This window comes from Seriola aureovittata, chromosome 5 (assembly GCF_021018895.1).
Source record: "Seriola aureovittata isolate HTS-2021-v1 ecotype China chromosome 5, ASM2101889v1, whole genome shotgun sequence".
NCBI lineage: Eukaryota > Metazoa > Chordata > Actinopteri > Carangiformes > Carangidae > Seriola > Seriola aureovittata.
This window is the reverse complement of record NC_079368.1, coordinates 17,228,322-17,248,169: the sequence shown is the minus strand read 5'-3', so window position 1 is coordinate 17,248,169 and position 19,848 is coordinate 17,228,322. Positions and strand designations below refer to the sequence as shown.

Below are 19,848 nucleotides of genomic sequence, written 5' to 3'. Positions count from 1 at the left end.
GGATGTGCCGTCAGATGGACGTTGCGGATCTAATTCAATCCTGAGTGAGTTCATTGTTTGCATTAACTGGCAGAGGACTCGCAGAAGGACTGTTTTATTTCTCCATCCAGAGAAGGCAGACGCCGCCGCCGCCGCCTGTCCGCCTCAGGCCGCTCTGGAGAAATCTGTCCAGTCTCTTACCAAAGGCACCGGCCGAATCCTGATCCGCATTTTTCTGCGTTTGATGAGTGTGTCGACTATAATTTGACTCTGGCACGAAGCAGAAGATCATTTAAAAGTCTAATATCATTCAGCTTTATTATAAACGCAGTCGGGCTTCTTAAGGTCGTATGCCTCCGGCTACTCTGCTCTACGCCGGGGACGCACTGCCTGCGAGTGCGTGGCGGCTGACGTCACTAAAATGTCACCGTCTCCACATGCAGCTGCTACAGTGGATAAAAATAAATATATATCTATATTTTTTTAAGTCTGCATCCCTTCAGCTGAAACTATTCCAAGTGGGAATCTAGAGTTTTCTCACGGTTTCTGTTCTTCAATCAAGACACTTCACTCTTGTTTTAACTTCATGCAACCGTCTAGCTAACACCGACTTTATATGCTATCTCCCGAGCAGCACAATCATTCGCTCTGGACCGTGAAGAACAGGCCGAGGCTGGTTTCTGTTTTGTACCTGTCCTATGAGTTGCACGATGAAGTCCACCACCAGCTTGGAGTCCTTGTTGAACATGCCCTGCCACAGCTTGTCCACCACCCGCTGAGTGAAGTAGAAGACATTGTTGACCAGAATCTGATAACTGCCGCTGCTGCTGAGCGGCAGAGAGGCGTCTTCGCCTGCACGGAGACGGAGAAACAGTTACACACCTGCACATGAAGGGGCCGCGGACAGTGATCAGTCTAATCTATTCAAATGTCCAGTTTTTACAACGCAATTAAAGCAGTCACATAAATAAACAAAACCGAGGGAAGTGCTGAGAGGGATGAAGACAACATCAGTATTTTGAGAAATTAAAAAAGCTCATGCACCAGCAGAAATGAGTTTTGAGGAAGGAATATGTGATTGATTTGATTATTTTGTTGTTTCTAGTTGGCTGTGAGTTCAAAAGACAAAAACATATTTAATTTCTTTATCTAGAAACACAGACTACAGGAAACAGGAATCCTGTAAGAAGCTGAAGGTGTTTGCAGTTCTCTCTGCACCACTCTGTGATCTGCTGACTCATGATGCAAACATTAAAGCTCCTCACCGAGCCAAATAAGAAATCGGTTCAAGCTGTTGTGCAGGATATTCACCCGAGACATTTTTTGTCTCGTCATCAAACTCCAGGTGAATCCAGGTGAATGTGAAGGTGACTCTGTCCTCTGTGTTTGCTCGTCTGACAGGTGACATTAAGGTGAGATGGAAAATCTGTGATCGTGGAAAATGATCAGGAGGTTTTTGTGTTTGTGATTCAAGATGGATGTGAAATGATGACGTTGGCAGGTGAGGCTGGATCGTGTTGTACGGGGAGGGGGGGGGGGGGGGGGGGGGGGGGGCGGACGGGACTTTGCACTGACCTAGCAGGACATCAGCAGCCAGCAGATGCTCCATGACACCGTCCAGGATGTTGGACTGAAACTCCTTCTGCTGAGTTCTGGTGGAGCGCTCCGGGGAGGCCTGGTGAGAGCGAAGAGCCAAAACCAGACACAATCAGGACTGTTATTTATTAAATCTGAGCCAATTCTGAGGATCTGCTATCGTTCAAAATCAAGTGAAGATAAGAAAAGTTTTGTTAACAGGAGCCAAAGTCTACACGAGATGATCGACTCGAATCTTAAATTCTCTAATCGAAGCTCAAACATCCGCCGGTGACATCGATGAGTTTGGATTCATCTCCTCACCTCCAGCAGGAGGTCGATGATGGGCGTCTGCTTGCTGGCCGGGGTCATGCACAAATTGTCCATGATCAGGACCCTCATGAAGTCGAAGACGTACTTCTTGGCCGGGTGGTTGGTCAGGGAGGTTTTGGAGCCCACGTTGCAGTATTCAGACTGGCTGCGGTTCATACCGGAGTCGCCGGCGAAGGCCTTGAACTCCTCGGTGGGAGAACCCGCTTCGTCGTCCAGATCAGTCACCTGGAGCGGGTGGAGATGGTGGAGTGGGTCAATTCACCAATAACTTAAATGTTCTTTCTCATAATTACAACATTTCAGCGAGGTACAGAATAAAAACCATAGAAAACATTTAAACTGAACAATTGTTCTCCACTGCAGCCGCACCTCCTGTGTCAGTAAGTTCAGAGAGAAACTGCAGCATCCTTGTTCTTTGGAACTGCAGCAGAGAAGATTACATCGCTCCTGATTCCAAAACAAATAACTTTTAGGTTTTTACTGCCCCCGTCACAATACATCCCGCAGCGGGGTGAAAGGGATACTGATCAGTAGGTGCGATTACTTTCCCCAGTGATGAGATTTTATGCTTTTAATCCATATGTCAGGCGCGTTCCCCTCAGTCTTGGAACAGAAACTCCTCGTGCACCGTAAAGAAATGTCAAGGCATGAGAGATTTATGTGGAAGTAGACTAATAAAGCTGCTGCGATGCCTTTTTCTGCTCACCAGGAAAGGAGATAGATTTCTTATTAAACTGCGAACACTCAGAGTAATTACAGTAAAAATGTGGAGGACTCACCATCTCAGAGTACGGCCTGATGTTGAAGGGGAAGACAGAGGCCGCCAGGGCGCAGAGGAACTCGGGACTGTGCCACATGGGTGCCAGGTCGGGCACGTTGTGGTACAGATACCTAAAGAACTGCATGAGGGTGACGGGGTACTCCCTGAGCCAGGACCCTTCCTCCTCTGACTGCCACGGCTGGAGAGGGACACGCACAAGAAAAAACAAAATCAGGGGTGGCCTGCAGGAAACCCACTGCGGATGTGAGCGCGTAGATGAGGGTGAAGACGGACGGCGCGTGTGCCGACTCATATTTGATGGATTAATGGAGCTTAAAACGCCACCGTTAATAGAATCCGGGATGATCCGGTTCCTTTTTCGAGAACCACTTAAAAGAGGATGAACATGAGAAAACCTTGCACGCACGCACACGCACACGCACACACACACACACACACACACAGGTGTTTTTAAAGTTATAAGCTTCCTGTGTGTGTGTGTGTGTGTGTGTGTGTGTGCTCATAAATCATCTCCTTTTGTGTTGAATCTAATTAGTGACAAACTATGTATTTGGAATATTTGTCCTGTTCATATGGAAAAAGAAGAAAGCCGTATGATCTTGCGTCAGAAAAAATAAGCTATTTTATTTAAAACGTATTTAGAGCATCTGATATTTTAGAGGAAAATACTGTTTTTTCTCCATTTTATCAACTATTTGAATTTTTTTCCTGATATTTAATATAATCACAACATGTTCCTCTTGAAGGCTTAAGATAAATGTAAAAATAAATAAGCTAATGTGTGCTGCGGAGTGGCGGCTCCCACCAGGTTGAGCATGCTGCGGAGCATGGCCAGCAGCAGGAAGGCAGCCTCGGTGCACACGCTGTGGATGGAGCCCACCACTGTCCCACTGGAGGCCGGGATGCCAAAGATGAAGGTCCAGATGGAGTCCAGGTCAAACTGAGAGGACAAAACACACAAACTGGGGTAATACACAGTCACATAAACACATTATTTGATGCCGTTATCTGTTAGTGCACATGTCCTTTGTAAATCAAATACTGCAGTTTTGTCAGCGATGCGTATTTGGAGGTTTTTGTAGTTTTATCTACAGGAAGGAATCAGCGGTCGAGTTGTCTCGTAACTTTACTGAGAGTCGCACTTTGGAGCAGCTACTGATTCTCAAGTAGCGGCCATGACATATTAAGTGTTTAGTGAAGGAAGAAGGAAGAAGGTCGGGTATACTAACATGTACCTGCAGGCTGTCTGGCAGCTCGATGACCGGCTGCTGCAGGAAGAGAGCCATGAGCAGGAAGTAGAGCTCGGGCACGTTGGTGTGTTTGGGCAGCAGCGTCTGCAGCACAGGGAATCCTGGGAAGTGGCACGCGTCCCGGTTGATCTCTCGCAACGTGGAGCGTCCGCCGGCGCTGCGGCCCACGTTGAAACCTAAACGCCAGGGGGGTGGGGGGGGGTGAAAGAGAATTTTTAGGGACGAGGTAGAGAGACGATTTTACTGCATACGTCCTCTGACTAAAGGCGTCTACTGGAAACTGTGAGTACAGCTGCTGTACCTGCTTTATCAAGGACGTGGTCACAGTATTTACCCAGGACTGTAACTCAGTTCCTCAGACAGGATTTATGTGGGAAACTGAGCACTAACAAAATAATAATAATAATAATAATAATAAAAGGATGAGGATTTGTTTTAGCTAGAAGAACAAACTCCAAATAAAACTGAGGGCTTCAACCTTACAGCAGATAAGACAACGCTACAGCCACTCAGCCATGTCATTACTAAGGGTTTCCATAAGCAAAGTCAGTGGTTCTCAGCCTGGACCTGTTAGTTCATATTTTTTATTTTTCTTATCAAAATGCTTCAGCAGTCAATAATTGGAGAATAAAAAAAGGGAGAAGAGAAAATAAATCATCATTTGGAAGCAAAAGTTCACCTGCGAAACTTTTCATTTTTTCTTTTTAGAATAAAAGAAAAATCCACTGAGGCTGAAAACCACTGAGCTCAGGAGGGACTATGTTTGCAGCAGCAGCAGCAGCAGCAGCAGCAGCAGCAGCAGCAGGGAGGCAAAGAAAAAGACAAGACGAACCCCGGGCCGTGCGGCGCACAAACTGCGCAGCTTTCTGTTTAGTGAATGACGGCCAACTCCGACGGAAAGCGTTGCCAGAGTGGGGAGAGGCGTCTGCTGAGCCATGTTACAACACACAGTGTTTACACTGGACATTATCACTGCACGCTTCTGACACTGTGACTCATGTGGGAGGAAAATTCGAGTATTTTAAATATTTTGCGAGAAAAACTGTCCGAAATCCGCTCACCCAGCACAGTGCCGATCTTGTTGGTCAGGACGGAGTCGGTGTGGTCCAGCCAGCCGCCGCCGCACAGCCCCTCTTTGAAGCGGTTGAGGATGGACTGGTTCGAGAGCAGCACCACCAGGATCCAAAGAGCCGCCGTCACCGTGCTCGAGTGAAGATGTTCCTCCATGAACATCAGGAGCCAATCGAAGCCCAGCGTCCGCACCAGCTCCTCGCACGCTCTGCGGGGGCGCGAGAGGGGGTGAGCTGACTGGTCTATATATCATTATTACTTCAACGTGAGGTCACTTTTGAGTTCTTACATGTAATAAATGAGTCTCCTCTACAGGTCAGACTTTGCATTCGACTCTAAAACATGTATTTTTCTGAATATAATATTTAGCTGAGATGAATCCATGAGGAATCTTACTGGGCATTGACGGTGCATTTCTCTTTGGTGGTGAAGAGCAGTCGGAGCAGGTTGTCCAGCAGTCTGTTTCTCAGCAGAATGAGGTTGGCTGACAGCAGGCCGCCGAAATCGTCATCGTTGCCTGGAGACAGGAGAAAGAAACAGTCATTTCAGTTAGAAAATCAGCCACTCGTCACCGACTGGAATCGATGTTTGTTCTATATTTTAACAGCCAGATATCAGGTTGAAGCTAACATCACAGACGCAGACAAAGACGCCATCACGTCTAATCCATCATCACCTCCGTCGATCTTCTCCTCGTTATTGATTTCCATGACGACAAACTTCTCACACACAGCAAATGTGGGAAGGGTGGAGGAGATGAACTGGCCAAACCTGTGGGAGAAGAGGTTTGTTTAATATTCGTGTGTGTGGGGGCGTGTGTGTGTGTGTGTGAGTGTGAGTGTGTGTGTGGGCGTGTGCTTACCGCAGCAGGTCGTACTGGTTGGGGAAGCCCTGCAGCAGCAGACTGAGCACGTTGCTGATGGCGGCTACGGTGGGCTGCGACAGCGAGGTGTCTCTCAGGGTCAGCAGCAGCCTCGGGATCAGCTGGAACTCCCTCAACAGTTTGGCGTTTTTCGCCGCCTCACTGTTCAGCACAGGGAGCGGTACACACAGTTAAGATTAGAGCTCGGCCGTCTTCGCTGGATTGACGTTAAAAATAGGAGAAAACAACGGCGCCAAATAACATCATTCTCCGTTTGATCTTTGGCACTTGCCTGGATTCTGTCAGCAGCTCGATGAAATGCTCAAACAGAGAGAGGTGGAGCTCGTAGGGCGCGTGGAGCCAGACCTGAGGAGCAGAAGGAGCAGATTGACACCTCTGCAACACAAACTACCGCCAAAGACAGGAGGCACAGAGTGACCCAGTTTCCTCTGACACCTGTGACTCGCACTGTTGCATTGGTCGAGGTTTAACTGAAGCGAGAGGCTTACGGTCGGTCAGAATATAAGAATGCAGGACTGCAACAATGCTGTTCTGATTACTCTGGTGCAGAGTATTTTCTTTTCGCCCTGAAACCGCTCACCTCGAAGTCACACAGCAGGTCCTGGAAAGCCGTGGAGTTGGGAATGATGGAGGTCTCGTGGCCGCTGTCCACCGTTCCCACCAGGGAGAAGGTGAGGTGGAGGATGTGGCTGTTGAGCAGCGAGCGCTTCTTCTTCAGCAGCATGGCCAGCAGCTGCAGGGGGAGAGACGACGCACAGCGAAGATATATTCGTATTTCTTTATGTCATGTCACCTCTTGTGTTTTTGTCATTGTACAAATTAAAACTTATTTGCGTTCGGTTTGTGACTGTGCAGACCAGGAGATCCACAGTACTGAGCATTAAGATCACAGCTGTGGCGGCATTACAGTATTTTCAAAAGCTTAAATGAAGAGAAGAGACAAGAAGTAGAAAAAGAAGGAACAAAAAAGCTTAATTACAGCAGCAAAGGGAAGCAAGTATCTGGACATACAGTTCAAAACTGGCAAAAGGGTGAATTTCATACGTCTAAAACAGGTCTACGAAATAATTTAACGTTCAATTCGAAGTGACAAATGGAGCACAGAGTTCAGTTTTAAGTAGCTGAAGTAGTTTAAAGTAGCAACTAGCGGACAGGTGAGCATCAGCTTCCTTTTTTCAAATGAGAATTTGGGTGCCTACAGAACAGAGAATCACTCTGACGAAGCTCTGAATCGCTAAACTAAAGTGGACTGGATCCATCAAAGAGTCTGGAAGGTGTCAAAAGAAATAATATGAAAACCCCCAAACCCACTAAACCACATCAATATTTACTAGCTGACGAGTTGTGTGTGTTTACCTGCTCTTCAGCCACAGGTGTGTCAGAACGCGTCATGTGACAGACGTTAAACTCACCTGGTAGCCTTTGATGCGCTCCATTTCCTTACTGGCCAACGGGTTGCTTTTCACAACACACACCAGGGCTTTGACAGCTGCGTACAGCCCCTCCACGTCCGACGCCATGGCGACCAGGCCCAAGATGGCCGCCGCCCCACCCACATACTGCAGGTTGGTGGCCACAGGCTTGGGTACGAAGGCACGCACACCTGGAGTTTAAGTACGACAATTTTAAATGACATTCACAAGCTCCTCACGCAGTGGAAGTGCAGCATAAAACCAGCAAATTTAAAGATGCTAATTTGGATATTTAGTTTACCTAAATATCCGATGACAGCAGCTCCAATGGTTCGGGCCGGCCCGTTGAGGTGGCCGGCAGCGTTGTGGATCAGCTTGACCGGGGTGGCGTTTTCATGAGAGGACACGGCGAGCTGAAGATGGGAGGGAGGGAGGGAGGGAGGGAGGGAAGAGTTTCAGAAAAGAAAAAAAAGAAAACACACAGCCGCTCTGACATTTCTATGTTTTTAGGAAGCCACTCCCCTTTCTCTTTCACCTTTGGTCATGCAGCTCTGATTGGTTATTTCACGGGGTGTCAGAAGTTAAGTGCTGAAAGCTGCAGTCTTGTATCAAGGTCTGAAATTTCTGAAAGGCTTTCATTCAACCAGATTGAAATATATATGAATATGAATATGAAAACACGGTGGCCATTTTAGTAAGAGAAAAATACTGGACTAAAAACTTTCCTTATGTGGCGTTGTTTTAAGTTTTCGTTAAGAGTTCTTTAAATGATGATGTGTTTTATGATTTCCCTCACTGCCGGTACAATAAACCACTCTCCTCCCATCCTCCCACAGGCCTCTGCTGTGGGAGAAATGCCGCCTCTGCACTTCTTTGACGTTCCCTTCCTCTGGGTTGCCGTGGGCCGCGGCTTAGCGGGGGAAGGCTGGGAAATAACTTGACAGGTGGGGAACGAGATAAGGATGAGGGGAGGGAGCTCATTTGGAGCTCAAACACACACTTTAGGTGGGATAATAGGATGGTGTGTTATTAGCTGTGAATGCATATATATATGTGTGATTGAACGTCTGTGCATAAGTGTGAGTTTGACCTTTGCACACGAATATGCACCTGCATGTATATCTGTATATATATATGTGTGTGTGTGTTTACAATTATAAATAAAAGTGAGTAATAGAAACCTGAGCAGAGTTTTTTTTACATGCATATTTATTTATTATTCAAGATATAAATCTTTCCTCTCTGCAGACTTTGCAAATTTGCTAAAGGTCTGCACTGAAAACATCCGACCTCCATCTGCACCGCGGCTCAGGGAGAGAGCTGTTTATTTTTATCAGTGAGCTCAACACTGCACTCAGTCAGACTCCAGCTCTGTCCCACGGGAAACTGACTCGCTAAAGGTTCAAATAAAGTTAATTTGCTGCTGAACAAGTGTTCTCGACATAGGAAATTAATTTGGAAAAACTAAAACAAAACTGCATAAATACAATTTTTTTTTTTGCACTTTGAGAAAAAATGAATTTACAGTTAGATTAAAGGAGCTAAATGTGGTTTTCTTGCCGGTAGCGGGCGGAGGTTATTTATCGCTGTCTTTATAACACAAGAGGTTATAACACGCACTCTGAGCGGTGCTACGTCTTCAGGGCAGATCGGAGGCGACAGTGAGTTGCAAAGTGACGAGGCGGGCCGGTGCTAGCTGGTTAGCACGCTAACTTCAGTAGAAGAAAAGAAGTGATGGGGACAACATTGGTGTTGCTTTCCACCGCTGGAGACAGATGTTGGGGAGTAAAGTAATGAAGTTTGACGCTGAACTCACAACGTTTCCTCTCGACTGGTGAGTGAACAGCTGTTAATGCTAACGTTAGCTATGTAGCAGTAGTAAAACTCCTTTAAAATATCTCCTTTAAATTCAAATATAAATATCTGACAATAAACCAGATGAACGATAATATGAAATAGATAGAAACATTTAAAGGGAGCATATATAAATGTACATATTGTCACTCCTCTCCATTTTAAAGCCATTGTTATTGTGATGGTTGGTAAAGATTTGCTTTCCGCCCATTAATCTCCACGTTTGCTTCTGTCCCCAAAGTTCTCAAATTGTTCATGTATGGGCCAAAATACAATACAACGCTCACATGCGGTATGTCTGACCTGTTTGGCGATGGCTTTGCTGTCCAGTTTGTTGTAGACTTTCCTGATCTTGGCCACAGTGAGCGTGGACACGGAGAGAGCGTAGAGGCTGAAAGACACCTTCTCCTCTGGTACCAGCGCCACCGGAGAGGCAGGGGCCACCTCCGTCTTCGAGTCTTTACCTGGAGCAATAAGGAGAGAGATGGGAGGTATACAGATAAAAGAGTTGGAGGGAAAGGTGATAAAACAGTAATGTCAGCTCAAGAGGGCAGAGGGCGAAAAGGTGAGGTCAGGAGGACCACTCACAGGGCAGGTAGACAGCCTGGAAGCTGCCCACGTAGTTGGGTCCCAGTTCATAGATGGCAGCGACGCTGGTGGCAGGCAGCACCTCCTCCAGAAAGTGGCTGGGCCCCAGACGCCACACCAGGCTGGAGAGCTGGCGCTGGGCCGGCGGCGTCCCCACATACCCGTATACCGTGCTCACCACAGGAGGGTTGGTGGAGCCGGAGCCGCCCGGAGCACTGTGGACGTAGTGAAGCTGGAGGGAGGGGGGGGTTTAAAGGACAAGATTTAAATTTGAGCATTTTATTATAATTGCAGCAGAAGAAGGAGCAGAATGATCATCCAACATGGTTCCTGTAAACAATTTACTTTTAAATCATGATTTAACTAATCTGATGTAGATGTGCCACATTTATTAGCTGATTGACAGTTTTATATGATCGTAAATTGAATATTTTTGTCTTTTATATTGTTGGTCGAACAAAACAGAAACATCTGGAGACAAATCATCAATCAAGTGATCATAGAAAATGACAAGATTAATCTATAATGCTGCCTTAAATGTTGACACTTATTATTGTGCACAATAACACGCTCAGCTTCATGTATTAGTGTTTGTATATATATTTTATCTTATCGTTATTAGAAAGAATCAGCCTTTTTCTGATGTCTCTTGTCCGTCTTCCCTCCCTCCTAATGTCGCTGTATGCAGCTCTTACAGAGACAATAAAGGCTTTCTACTTCTACTGCTAATTCTAATTCATATCAGCTGTTCTTTGAGCAAAGATCTGTATGTTAGAGATGTGTAAATCTAAGGCTGAGGTTCATCAATCTGCACATTGTATCATCCATCTATTATTCTCAAATCATCAGTTAGAGGGCTAATTAATGTGTAATTAATGGAAGCTGTTGTTGTTGTTGTTGTTGTTGTTGTTGTTGTTGTTGTTGTTGTTACTGGGTGGACATATTTTTTTGTTTTATATGAAGAGCACCCAAGGGATCCTTAGAGACTTAATACTTCGACAGAGGAGATACTAGAAAGAGGATTTGTGCTACACGCACACAGAAGATACATATGAGCGGCTTGTTGTTTCCTGTGCGAGGAGCTCGGCAGGAAATGAAGCTGTTGTTATCAGCGTTGCTGAGAGGAAGCTGAGACTTGTGGTCTGCCGAGCTGCTCCTCTGCTCTGCTCTCTGATCTTAGGGGGAATCTAAAGTCACTAAACCACAAGCCACATCACTGCGGGCCGCTGCGCTGCCAGGCTGCTGTTTAAAGCCTCCATTCACTTTTGTTTTTGTTGTTGATTCTTTATCAAGGCCTCAGACATTCTGTCCATTACAGACGGCAGCTGCTGATCCTCATCACTGACTTGGCTATTAATGTGATTTCATGTGATATATCATCACCACACACAGGGATTTAAAATGTATGAAATCTGTGGACGGTGAGAAAATCTCACACCCACTCACTCTGAGCTTCTTTGTATAGCAGCCATCTTTAAAAATAGATTAGAGTATGTGAGACAATGATACAGACACTGTGTGTAATTCTTTCCATTTCTGTTAGTTTATAACAGGAAACAATGATGAGCACATTCTGCATTTATAGTGTGTGTGTGTGTGTGTGTGTGTGTGTGTGTGTGTGTGTGTGTGTGTGTGTGTGTGTGTGTGTGTGTGTGTGATGCTAAATGAACTATTTCAGGAGTTGCACAGCAAATTGCATTGTCAGACAATGTGCACTGACAATAAAGGAATTCTACACTATCTTGCATTAATTGATCAATTAGTCTGTTGGTCAATCAACAAAAAATTATCTAACAAGTATTTTTCATAATCAATTAATCAGTTAAATCAGATTTATTTTGGCTCCAGCTTCTGAAATGTGAAGATTTGCTCCTTTTCTCTGTTTTAAATCAATGAACTAAATTTCTTTTTGGGTTTTCTATCGTTGGTTGGACAAACAAATAAAAAAATAAAAACTAAAGGACTCAAATCATTAGCTGCAGCCACAGCTCAGAAATCTATGAAGTGCACACAACTTTAAATCGATGATTATTTGTTATCAGCTGAACCTGGAAGCTGTAAAACATCAGCTGAATTCAGATTTCTTCTACAACAGAATGGGCGTCACAACTTCAATGAAATGGCTTTAAAGACTATTTCCTGTATTGTTTTAGGATTTATGATGTCATACAGTCTATGGTTTTTACCTTGACGGTGTTGATGAGCTGGCCGTCGATGTACAGCGTGGCCATGCTGTTCTTCAGCATGCCTTTGCTCATGACCAGCACCAGGTGGTGCCATTGGCCCTCGGCGATCAGCTCGCCGCAGCGGAAACGAGCACAGCAGGGCAGGATCTCGTAGAAGGAGGCTTCTTCACTGGACTCGTCGGCTGCTTCACGGGGGGGAGGGAGAGAGAGAGAGTGGGGGGCAATACTGATGAGTCAGAGGGCTGGGGCAGAAGTGAGAGCATCAACTCGAGGTGACTGAAATCCTTGTTGGAAGTTGATATAGATTTGCAAAAGATTGACATAAACATCTACATTCAAATCATGAATTCTCTGGTTGAGAATATGTATATTATTACGTACATTTTAATAATCTCCAACAACAAAAACAGGTTCAGAAACTACACTGATCATTCATTCCCAGTTCGTTAACGCACTTATTTTATTCTGAAAAAAACACCATATGATGCAATTAACCGACACAGGTCGTTAAAAGTCTCTCACAGTAAGTCTGCAGCAGCTCCTCCTTGGTGGAGACGGTCAGCGAGCGGTCTTTGGCCGACAGCACCACAGACAGGCAGACGTAGTGCTGCTCGGAGGAGGTGGCCCGACGCACTACCGTCAGCAGCCGCACCGGGTGGGCCTGAGGTGCCGCGCTGAAACGCTCAACGCAAAACCAGGTGGAGTAGCTCAGGCCCGACGGAGGAGGGAACAGGCGCTCTCCTGCAGGTGGAAGCGAGGAGGCAGGGGGTTAGGAGAGATAAGAGGAGGTGTGACTCTTTTATGTTTCAATATCCCGTTTCATAAACCGCTGAGTTTCCAGGAACGATGCAGCGATACCTACATCTATTATTACATGTAAGTCTTGAACAAGGCGACAATTAACCTGCGTAAAATAGGACAAACACACACTGCTATGACCCATACGCAAACATATGAAATATACATTTTTATTCTATATTTACATATGTAAAAATTATATATGAAACCTGAGAACAATTTCATATATTGTAGACAGATGTTGCATAAATATAAACCCACAGCCGGTCAGTTTATGTTATTATAAACGGTACAGTCCAAAAGTTAGACATGTTTAAAACTAATGAGAAATTAATAAGAAAAACATATAGAAACATATAGATTTTTAACATGTGTGTAGTTTTAATTAACTTGCATAAAAAATTAAATTAATCTTACACAAAAAACATGTGCCTTCTATGTAAAAATTCATCACAGATATTTCTAATTTATACAAATTTGACTATGTTATAAACTTACATCTTCATATATCCAGAGGATGTATATTAGGTGACATCGGTGGCACCATCACTCCTGATACAGGGACATATATGTTATATATGACATGTCTGTGTGGGGAACACCACACTGGGTTTCCACCTTTGTTGTTTCTGGACAGACATGTCGTCTCTTGTTGTGACGCCGCCTGCAGCCGTTTGACATCAAGGTCAGGGACTGTCATACATCGCTGTCGACTGATCCCGCTCACGTACAACCCAAGTTCGTGATGTGAATTTTATTCATGCGTTACAGCTGCTCGACTTTATCCCGCTTAATACTGTCACGTTCGTTTTGCCTTCATGTTTTTCACGATCTTGTGTTTACTCTTTTCTTTTGAGATGAAACGCATCAATAAACATCAAAACGCCCGTTGGGTTGTTTTATTTCAATCCAGTCATTCATTATTCTTCTGGCTTATCAATTTGTGTTTATAATCATTTCACTTTATCTCATTTAGACCTGAGGGCAGCGCAAAGTCTCGATAATATATACTGTATATATTGTATATATTTTAAGTTGTTTTACCTTTTGTTCCTGTGATTTTCTGGATTATTTTCCTTTTAATACCCTACTTTTATTTCTGGTTTTACTCTCTTTAATACATCTCCTCTGTTTTATCATTTTATCTTTATCACTTCATCACTATCTTTGCTTTCCAGTCTTCAGTGTTTCGACAGTGCAAATTTCATGTGTTCCTGATATCCTGTAAAGCACTTTGATTGATTGATTCATACAGGACAACTTGCACATATAGTGAACAGAAAAGATCTAAACCCATCAGTCAGAGTCCTGAACTAAAGCCTGGAAGTGACACGAGCTCGCTGCGCCACCCGACCGTCACTCAACAGGTGACCAACACATTGGACCAAATTAAAACAGTCCAGAAAACAATAATTCACTGTCTGCTGGCACACCAACATCTGCTCTGAAGCCAGGATTGATTTTTGTATTAGGCCTGAAAGACGGATGAAAACGACAAGCTAAATGCAAGCTCACCGGCACCATTAAGTTATTTCTTATCTGCGGAGCTGACGGTGGAGGAAAAGAAAACTGCAGTGGAAGTGCTGCAAGAACAAAGACATCGGGATGGAAACATCTATTTCTCGTGTGCACCAGGAGATGTTTGAGACAACGGAGGTGTGAAGACGTTTTGATGAATGAGCCTCGAGATGATGATGTCATTCGAGGATATGGGACAGATAGGATTGAGATAGGAGAGGGAGCAGGGAAGGAAGGAAGGATGAGGGGAGGGAAGAGGAGTGGAGATAAATGAGGCAAGGAAGAAGGGGAGGGAAGGGACAAAGAGAATAGCGTAGATAGATTCAGGGCGGGAAAAAGAAGTGAACAAGTAAGAGGAAGGAAAAGAAAAAGGGAGCAAAGATCGGAGATTGAGATGCGCAGGGAAAAAGGACGTAGAAAAGGAAAAAATTTGAGTGACAGGAAGAAATGAGGGAGACAAAAGAGCGAGGTCTATAAATAGTGTTGGGTGACTCGCTGTGGAGGCAAGAGGAGGACGGCGTGGGGTGGATGAGTGCAGAAGGAGCTGAGATGAATAGGTAAACAGATGGAGGAATGATTGTAATGTATGAGTGGATGAGGAGAGGAGGGGAGAGGAGAGGAGAGGAGGAGAGCTGTGCTTCATAAATACTAAATGAGGATACAGACTAGAAAATCAACCATAATGTCATATATTCATTTTATCTCTGCCTTCAGGTCTCACAATCAGCCTCCTCTGTAAAATCTCTCTGGGTAAAATTATGTTGTGTTTTTTTTTTTTTTTTTTTTTAATGAAACATTTTGTAACAAACAGGTTTTGTTTTTAACACACTATATAACCCAGCTGACAGTAAACCAGAGGCTCGAGGATGAGATAAGGTTTTTCAGCTGCAGATATGAAACGCAGAGATCAGAGAGCAGGCTGCTGTAGGTGATGCATCCACAAATAATGAACATCAGAAGACAGAAGAAATCCTGAGGTTAAAAAAAGAAAAGGCGGCAAGAATCATGACAACACGAAGGAAAAAGGGAACATGGTGCAGAAATTCAACAACAAACACAACGACGGGACATGTTAGTGCAAGAAAGAAAAAATATTTTTCCAGCTAACAGTCTACGTTTCTGCCAAACTGGACGATGAAGTGAGAAAAATGTACCACAAATTGGCTGCTGGTCGGTGGTTAAATCCCACCCTGATATTAAAATACTTTTGCCGTGGCTGTGCATCATTCTGCTGATTTTTACTGCCTGATTCTTGTTATTCTTACAAAAAGATGAACATTTTGTGCTGTAAATACAACAAACACAAGCCTTATTAATTGATTAATTAGTTATATCTTGAGTTTTATGTCTAAAGTGGATTGAAAACTGCCACAATCTGAATATGTAGCTTCCCATAAATAAAGTTTGGTGAGAGGAGGAGGAGGTCAAAAAGAGCAGTGTTGTACTATATAACTCTGCTTTACCAGAATATAAACTAATCACCAAAACTGTATGAGCTGAATAAACAAGCAAGCAGGCCATGGCGGCTAGGTAACGCTAGCACGGTCTTATCTAGTTTTACATGTGCCTCGTTAGCGCGCCATCTAGTCCTGCAAGCCGCTAACATGTCTCCATGTTCCAACATAATCTGGTGCAATGAGAAGCACTTCTTACCTGTGCCCATCCCGCTCAGCACCGCTCCATCGCTGACACCTGAGGCGTTGGTGTTGTTGGTGGGGGCATTGTGCGGCGCCAGACTGGGCAGAAACAGGCACCTGTCCAGGGACAACAGAGGGCAGATTAATGGGCTGTTATCTGGTGGAAACAGCTGTTAACGTGGGCTTACACATGTAGCTGCAGGTTTTGTTTGAATTGCCGCTGCAGCCTGGCTCCATCCCCGAGACGGGAAAATCTCATCCAAACTCACAAACAACAAAACAAGTCCGGTAATTCAAAGTGCACAGGAGCTTTGTATTACAATATTGTAATTTCAACTGCCTGATACTCAAGGATTAATGACGTATGAAAGGAGGATGAAAGGAGGTGGGATAAGATAAGTTCAGCTGAGGTCAGAGCTCATACTGATGACAACATGAATAACCGCAACAACACGACAACTCAACTTTTATTTGATTTGATAAACATGTAAGTGTGATGTCTGTGTGCAGCGTCGTCTCCGCTGTTCAAGGACAGACAACCCTTTCCGCAAAATTACAGAGAATCTGACTTGAGTCGGCGCCGTGTTCTGCTGAGTCATCGCCCGTCGGTGAAGGTGCTATTTCCACCTCTCTAATCATCCTGAGCCGGCACTGAAGACACTGGTGCTTTGGGGAATGAATGTGGGGATTTTTCTTTTTTTTTTCCGCCTTTGTGCAGAGACAAAAAAAGACCTGAAAGGCGCTACTGAGGAGAATTCAACCAGAAACCTGAGAGAGCTGGACTGCACCGCGCTAGAGGACAACCTTGAGGACAGCTGTGGACAATAACTGGATACAGTATCTGCACAGGAAACATAAAATCATATATTCACCCATTCAAAATCTCCCTTTACGATATTAAAACTGCAGGAAAACAGAGTTACGCAGGAGAAACTGTGTCTATCTTAAGCCAATTAATTGCAGCAACATTCCCGCTAACTCCCATTATCTAAAACGGACAAGAGGCTCGGTTCATTTTTCTTATGCAATTCAACAGCAACAGCAACAAATTGCAGGGAATGAGCACAAGGCTGAAGCTCCTGCTCTCGACTGTAGAGTTCAACTCCACTTCTGTGTGCGTACGTGGGCCTGAGTCTAAATTATCTACAGTGATGTGTACACTCGCCCTTTAAATCGCCCCCTGGAGACAAATATAGTTTCTTTTGAATTGGATAAAGTTTCTTGAATGGAGTTTCTGGACAATACTGGAGCTCCACAGCACAGAGGAAATAAGAATCATTCACTGATCACAGCTTCTAAAATTTCTAGGATTTCTTTGTTTTACCTGATTGTAAACGGAAACTCTTTAGATTTGAGATTTATCTGAAGACGTAAACGGTAAATGATCTGCACACATACAGAGCTGTTTCTGGACATTACAGGCCACTTTCACTCATTCATGCAGCCCTTCTACCAAACACACACACACACTGATACACTGATCGAACAATTTTTCTTCAATATGGACACGGGAATCGAACCACCGACCCCGTGATTAGTGGACGACCTGCTCCACCTGCTGAGCCTCATACACCCAAAATCCGTGGCCGAGGGAACGAAGAGAAGCTTTTCTTTTAAAACTATTTTCTGACTTTTTAAAAAATATATAATTAATAATTAATTACGTTCACTACATTACTACTGCATTAATAAATCATAAAATCATTGTTAGTAGCAGCTCTACATATAATCCAGTTACTATAAGATCCTTTAATTAGCTCTCTATAAATTATGCATTTAGAAAAAAAGACACTGCTGGAGCCTTTCATTCTTTTTTTTTCCATGTAGCTTTCTTCCCACCTGGACAGGAAGGTCAGGGGTCAAGGTTCGCTGCAGCGAGGCGTCCCTGAAGCTGGCGGAGATTCAACGACTTGGTCAAGGACACTTCTCAAGGGCAGACACTCGCTGCTCTGTGTAACTAACGAGGAGAGCACCACCCTGCTGCTTCACACTAACCACATGTACGCTGCCCCTTCTCCCCCCGTTACTCATCCCCATGATGAGATTAAAAAGGATTTCAGCAGCGATTTTTTCTTTTTCTTTTACCAGTCAGAATGAGATGCAGGTTTTTTTTTTTTTTTAATTCTTCTTCTTCTTCTTCAAAAAAGAAAAAGATGGGGGTCTCCTCCTCTCCGCCCCCTCCACCCACACTGATAGCATCTTCCAAGCCTCCCACCCCTCCCCCCCTTTGTGAATCGGCTGGCTGGGTGAGTGTGCACTTGTGTGTCTTAGTGTGTTTAAGCATGTTGAGAGAGGGAGCGTGTGAGTGGAGAGAGTGCCTGAGCCCTAATAGCAGCAGGGGCATCAATTTTTCATGCTGACAGATGGGAGGGAAAGGAGGGGAAGTCTCTGTATGTGTGCATGTGTGTGTGTGTGTGTGTGTGTGTGTGTGTGTGTGTGTGTCTCCTCCTCTGTTTACGCCGAGCAGAAAGTGGGCCAGTGCCTCGTTGCCAGTGCGCTGCTTTGCTGTGTTTTTCAGGAGAAACTCCATGTTCTATTCTGATGCGGCTGCTGCGGCGAGTCAAACGCTTCTTACAGGGCGAGGGAAACGGCGAAACTACAAGACGACGGAGCAGGAAGTGTGATCTCTGGGAGGGTTGAGGATTTTTAAATACAGAAAGCAAAACCCACCTGAACTTCCCGTTTGATGTTTTCACGCCTTGATTTCAGATGTTTGTTTGAAGTTTTAAGTCTGAGTGGATAAACCTGTACGTGGGTTTTAATAAAGATAAAAGGAGGTGACTTTTTATTTTTCTCTTCAACACTTTAAAAACCATCGCCATAAAAGGAACAGCTGATTTCACAATATCGTTAGGCATAGCCTGGCGACCTGCGCAGGGTGAACCCCGCCCTCGCCCAGTGTCACCTGGGATTGTCTCAAGCCCCATAGCAACCCTAATCGGATAAACGGTATGACTAATGATGATGAATGAATGAATGAACCCCAACATTCATGCGATTCTACTGTGACCTGTTCTCAGCGTTTGCTGGTGAATTACGACTCTGAAGAGTGAATAACGTTCAGGTCGCTCTTGTGAATGCACCAAAGATTATCAGTGAAAGTTCATTCTTCTTTCTTTGGAGAAAGAAGTTCAAGTTCAAGGTCAACTTACTCGCTTTTTCTGGAGCTTGTTTTTTCGAGACTCAGTAATTTAAACTTTCAACAACATAACATCTGCGCACATTCCCCACGACATTGATGCTAGCTAATAATTCAATGCAGGTCAGGTAAATCGCAGGAAACACCCTTCTGCATTTTGCCAAAACAGCTACAATGACCTCGTATCCTTATGAATATTAATGAAAAATATAGCATGTCACCGTCTGAAGTCACAAACCAGTTGTTTACTCTGTGTAAGTGTAACATGTGAACTCCCTGACACTTCCACACACGTTTTTTGATAAAAGTGTGTGGGCGAAACGCCAAGGTCACATCCCGAACACCGCAATTTCCACTGACCCCAAAAACTTTCCCTGCGTGTGCCGCTAACGTTCATACATGAAGCCCGGGGAGCAGCAGACCCTGTCAGCAGCAGCAGCAGAAGCAGCCACAAACTGTGTCATGTGACATTAAAGGCGGAAAATCAGCCTATTTGTATGCGCCCGCTCCACAACCGGAGGCGAATAACGGAGTCCTGCTGAGACAGTTTGCAGGTGCTGCACACACACACACGCACACGCGCACACACACACACACACACACACACACACACACACACACAACCTGTTTCATTGCAGGGAAAAAAACATAAGACGTGGCACCCTGAGGTTTGTGCCGCTGGTGAGGAAAATTGCTCCACAAAGAGAAACATTCGGAGGGAAAGTTTACAGAAGAATGAGCAGCATCTGTTGCTGTAAGACATTTTTTTTTAAAAGCAGATGATGAAGGGCGGGAACGTTCTCCCGGATTTAGGAGACAACAATCACGAGCGATTCCCTGATGC

At 44.6% G+C, this 19,848-nt stretch overlaps 1 protein-coding gene across 1 annotated transcript in view; it reads right to left on the bottom strand.

Annotated features, from left to right (window-relative positions):
* Positions 1–19,848, bottom strand: part of wdfy3 (WD repeat and FYVE domain containing 3) — an 89,054-nt gene that overhangs the window by 22,196 nt on the left and 47,010 nt on the right. The window contains exons 19-37 of the mRNA XM_056375382.1: positions 15,882–15,982; positions 12,435–12,653; positions 11,913–12,094; positions 9,727–9,958; positions 9,442–9,602; positions 7,586–7,697; positions 7,285–7,475; positions 6,453–6,605; positions 6,144–6,217; positions 5,852–6,013; positions 5,666–5,760; positions 5,386–5,506; positions 4,980–5,197; positions 3,898–4,094; positions 3,474–3,608; positions 2,667–2,846; positions 1,879–2,112; positions 1,555–1,654; positions 671–831 (exon numbers count right to left, since the gene is read on the bottom strand). Of these exons, the coding sequence (XP_056231357.1) occupies positions 671–831; positions 1,555–1,654; positions 1,879–2,112; positions 2,667–2,846; positions 3,474–3,608; positions 3,898–4,094; positions 4,980–5,197; positions 5,386–5,506; positions 5,666–5,760; positions 5,852–6,013; positions 6,144–6,217; positions 6,453–6,605; positions 7,285–7,475; positions 7,586–7,697; positions 9,442–9,602; positions 9,727–9,958; positions 11,913–12,094; positions 12,435–12,653; positions 15,882–15,982 (3,028 nt within the window). The remainder of the gene's footprint in view (positions 1–670; positions 832–1,554; positions 1,655–1,878; positions 2,113–2,666; positions 2,847–3,473; positions 3,609–3,897; positions 4,095–4,979; positions 5,198–5,385; positions 5,507–5,665; positions 5,761–5,851; positions 6,014–6,143; positions 6,218–6,452; positions 6,606–7,284; positions 7,476–7,585; positions 7,698–9,441; positions 9,603–9,726; positions 9,959–11,912; positions 12,095–12,434; positions 12,654–15,881; positions 15,983–19,848) is intronic.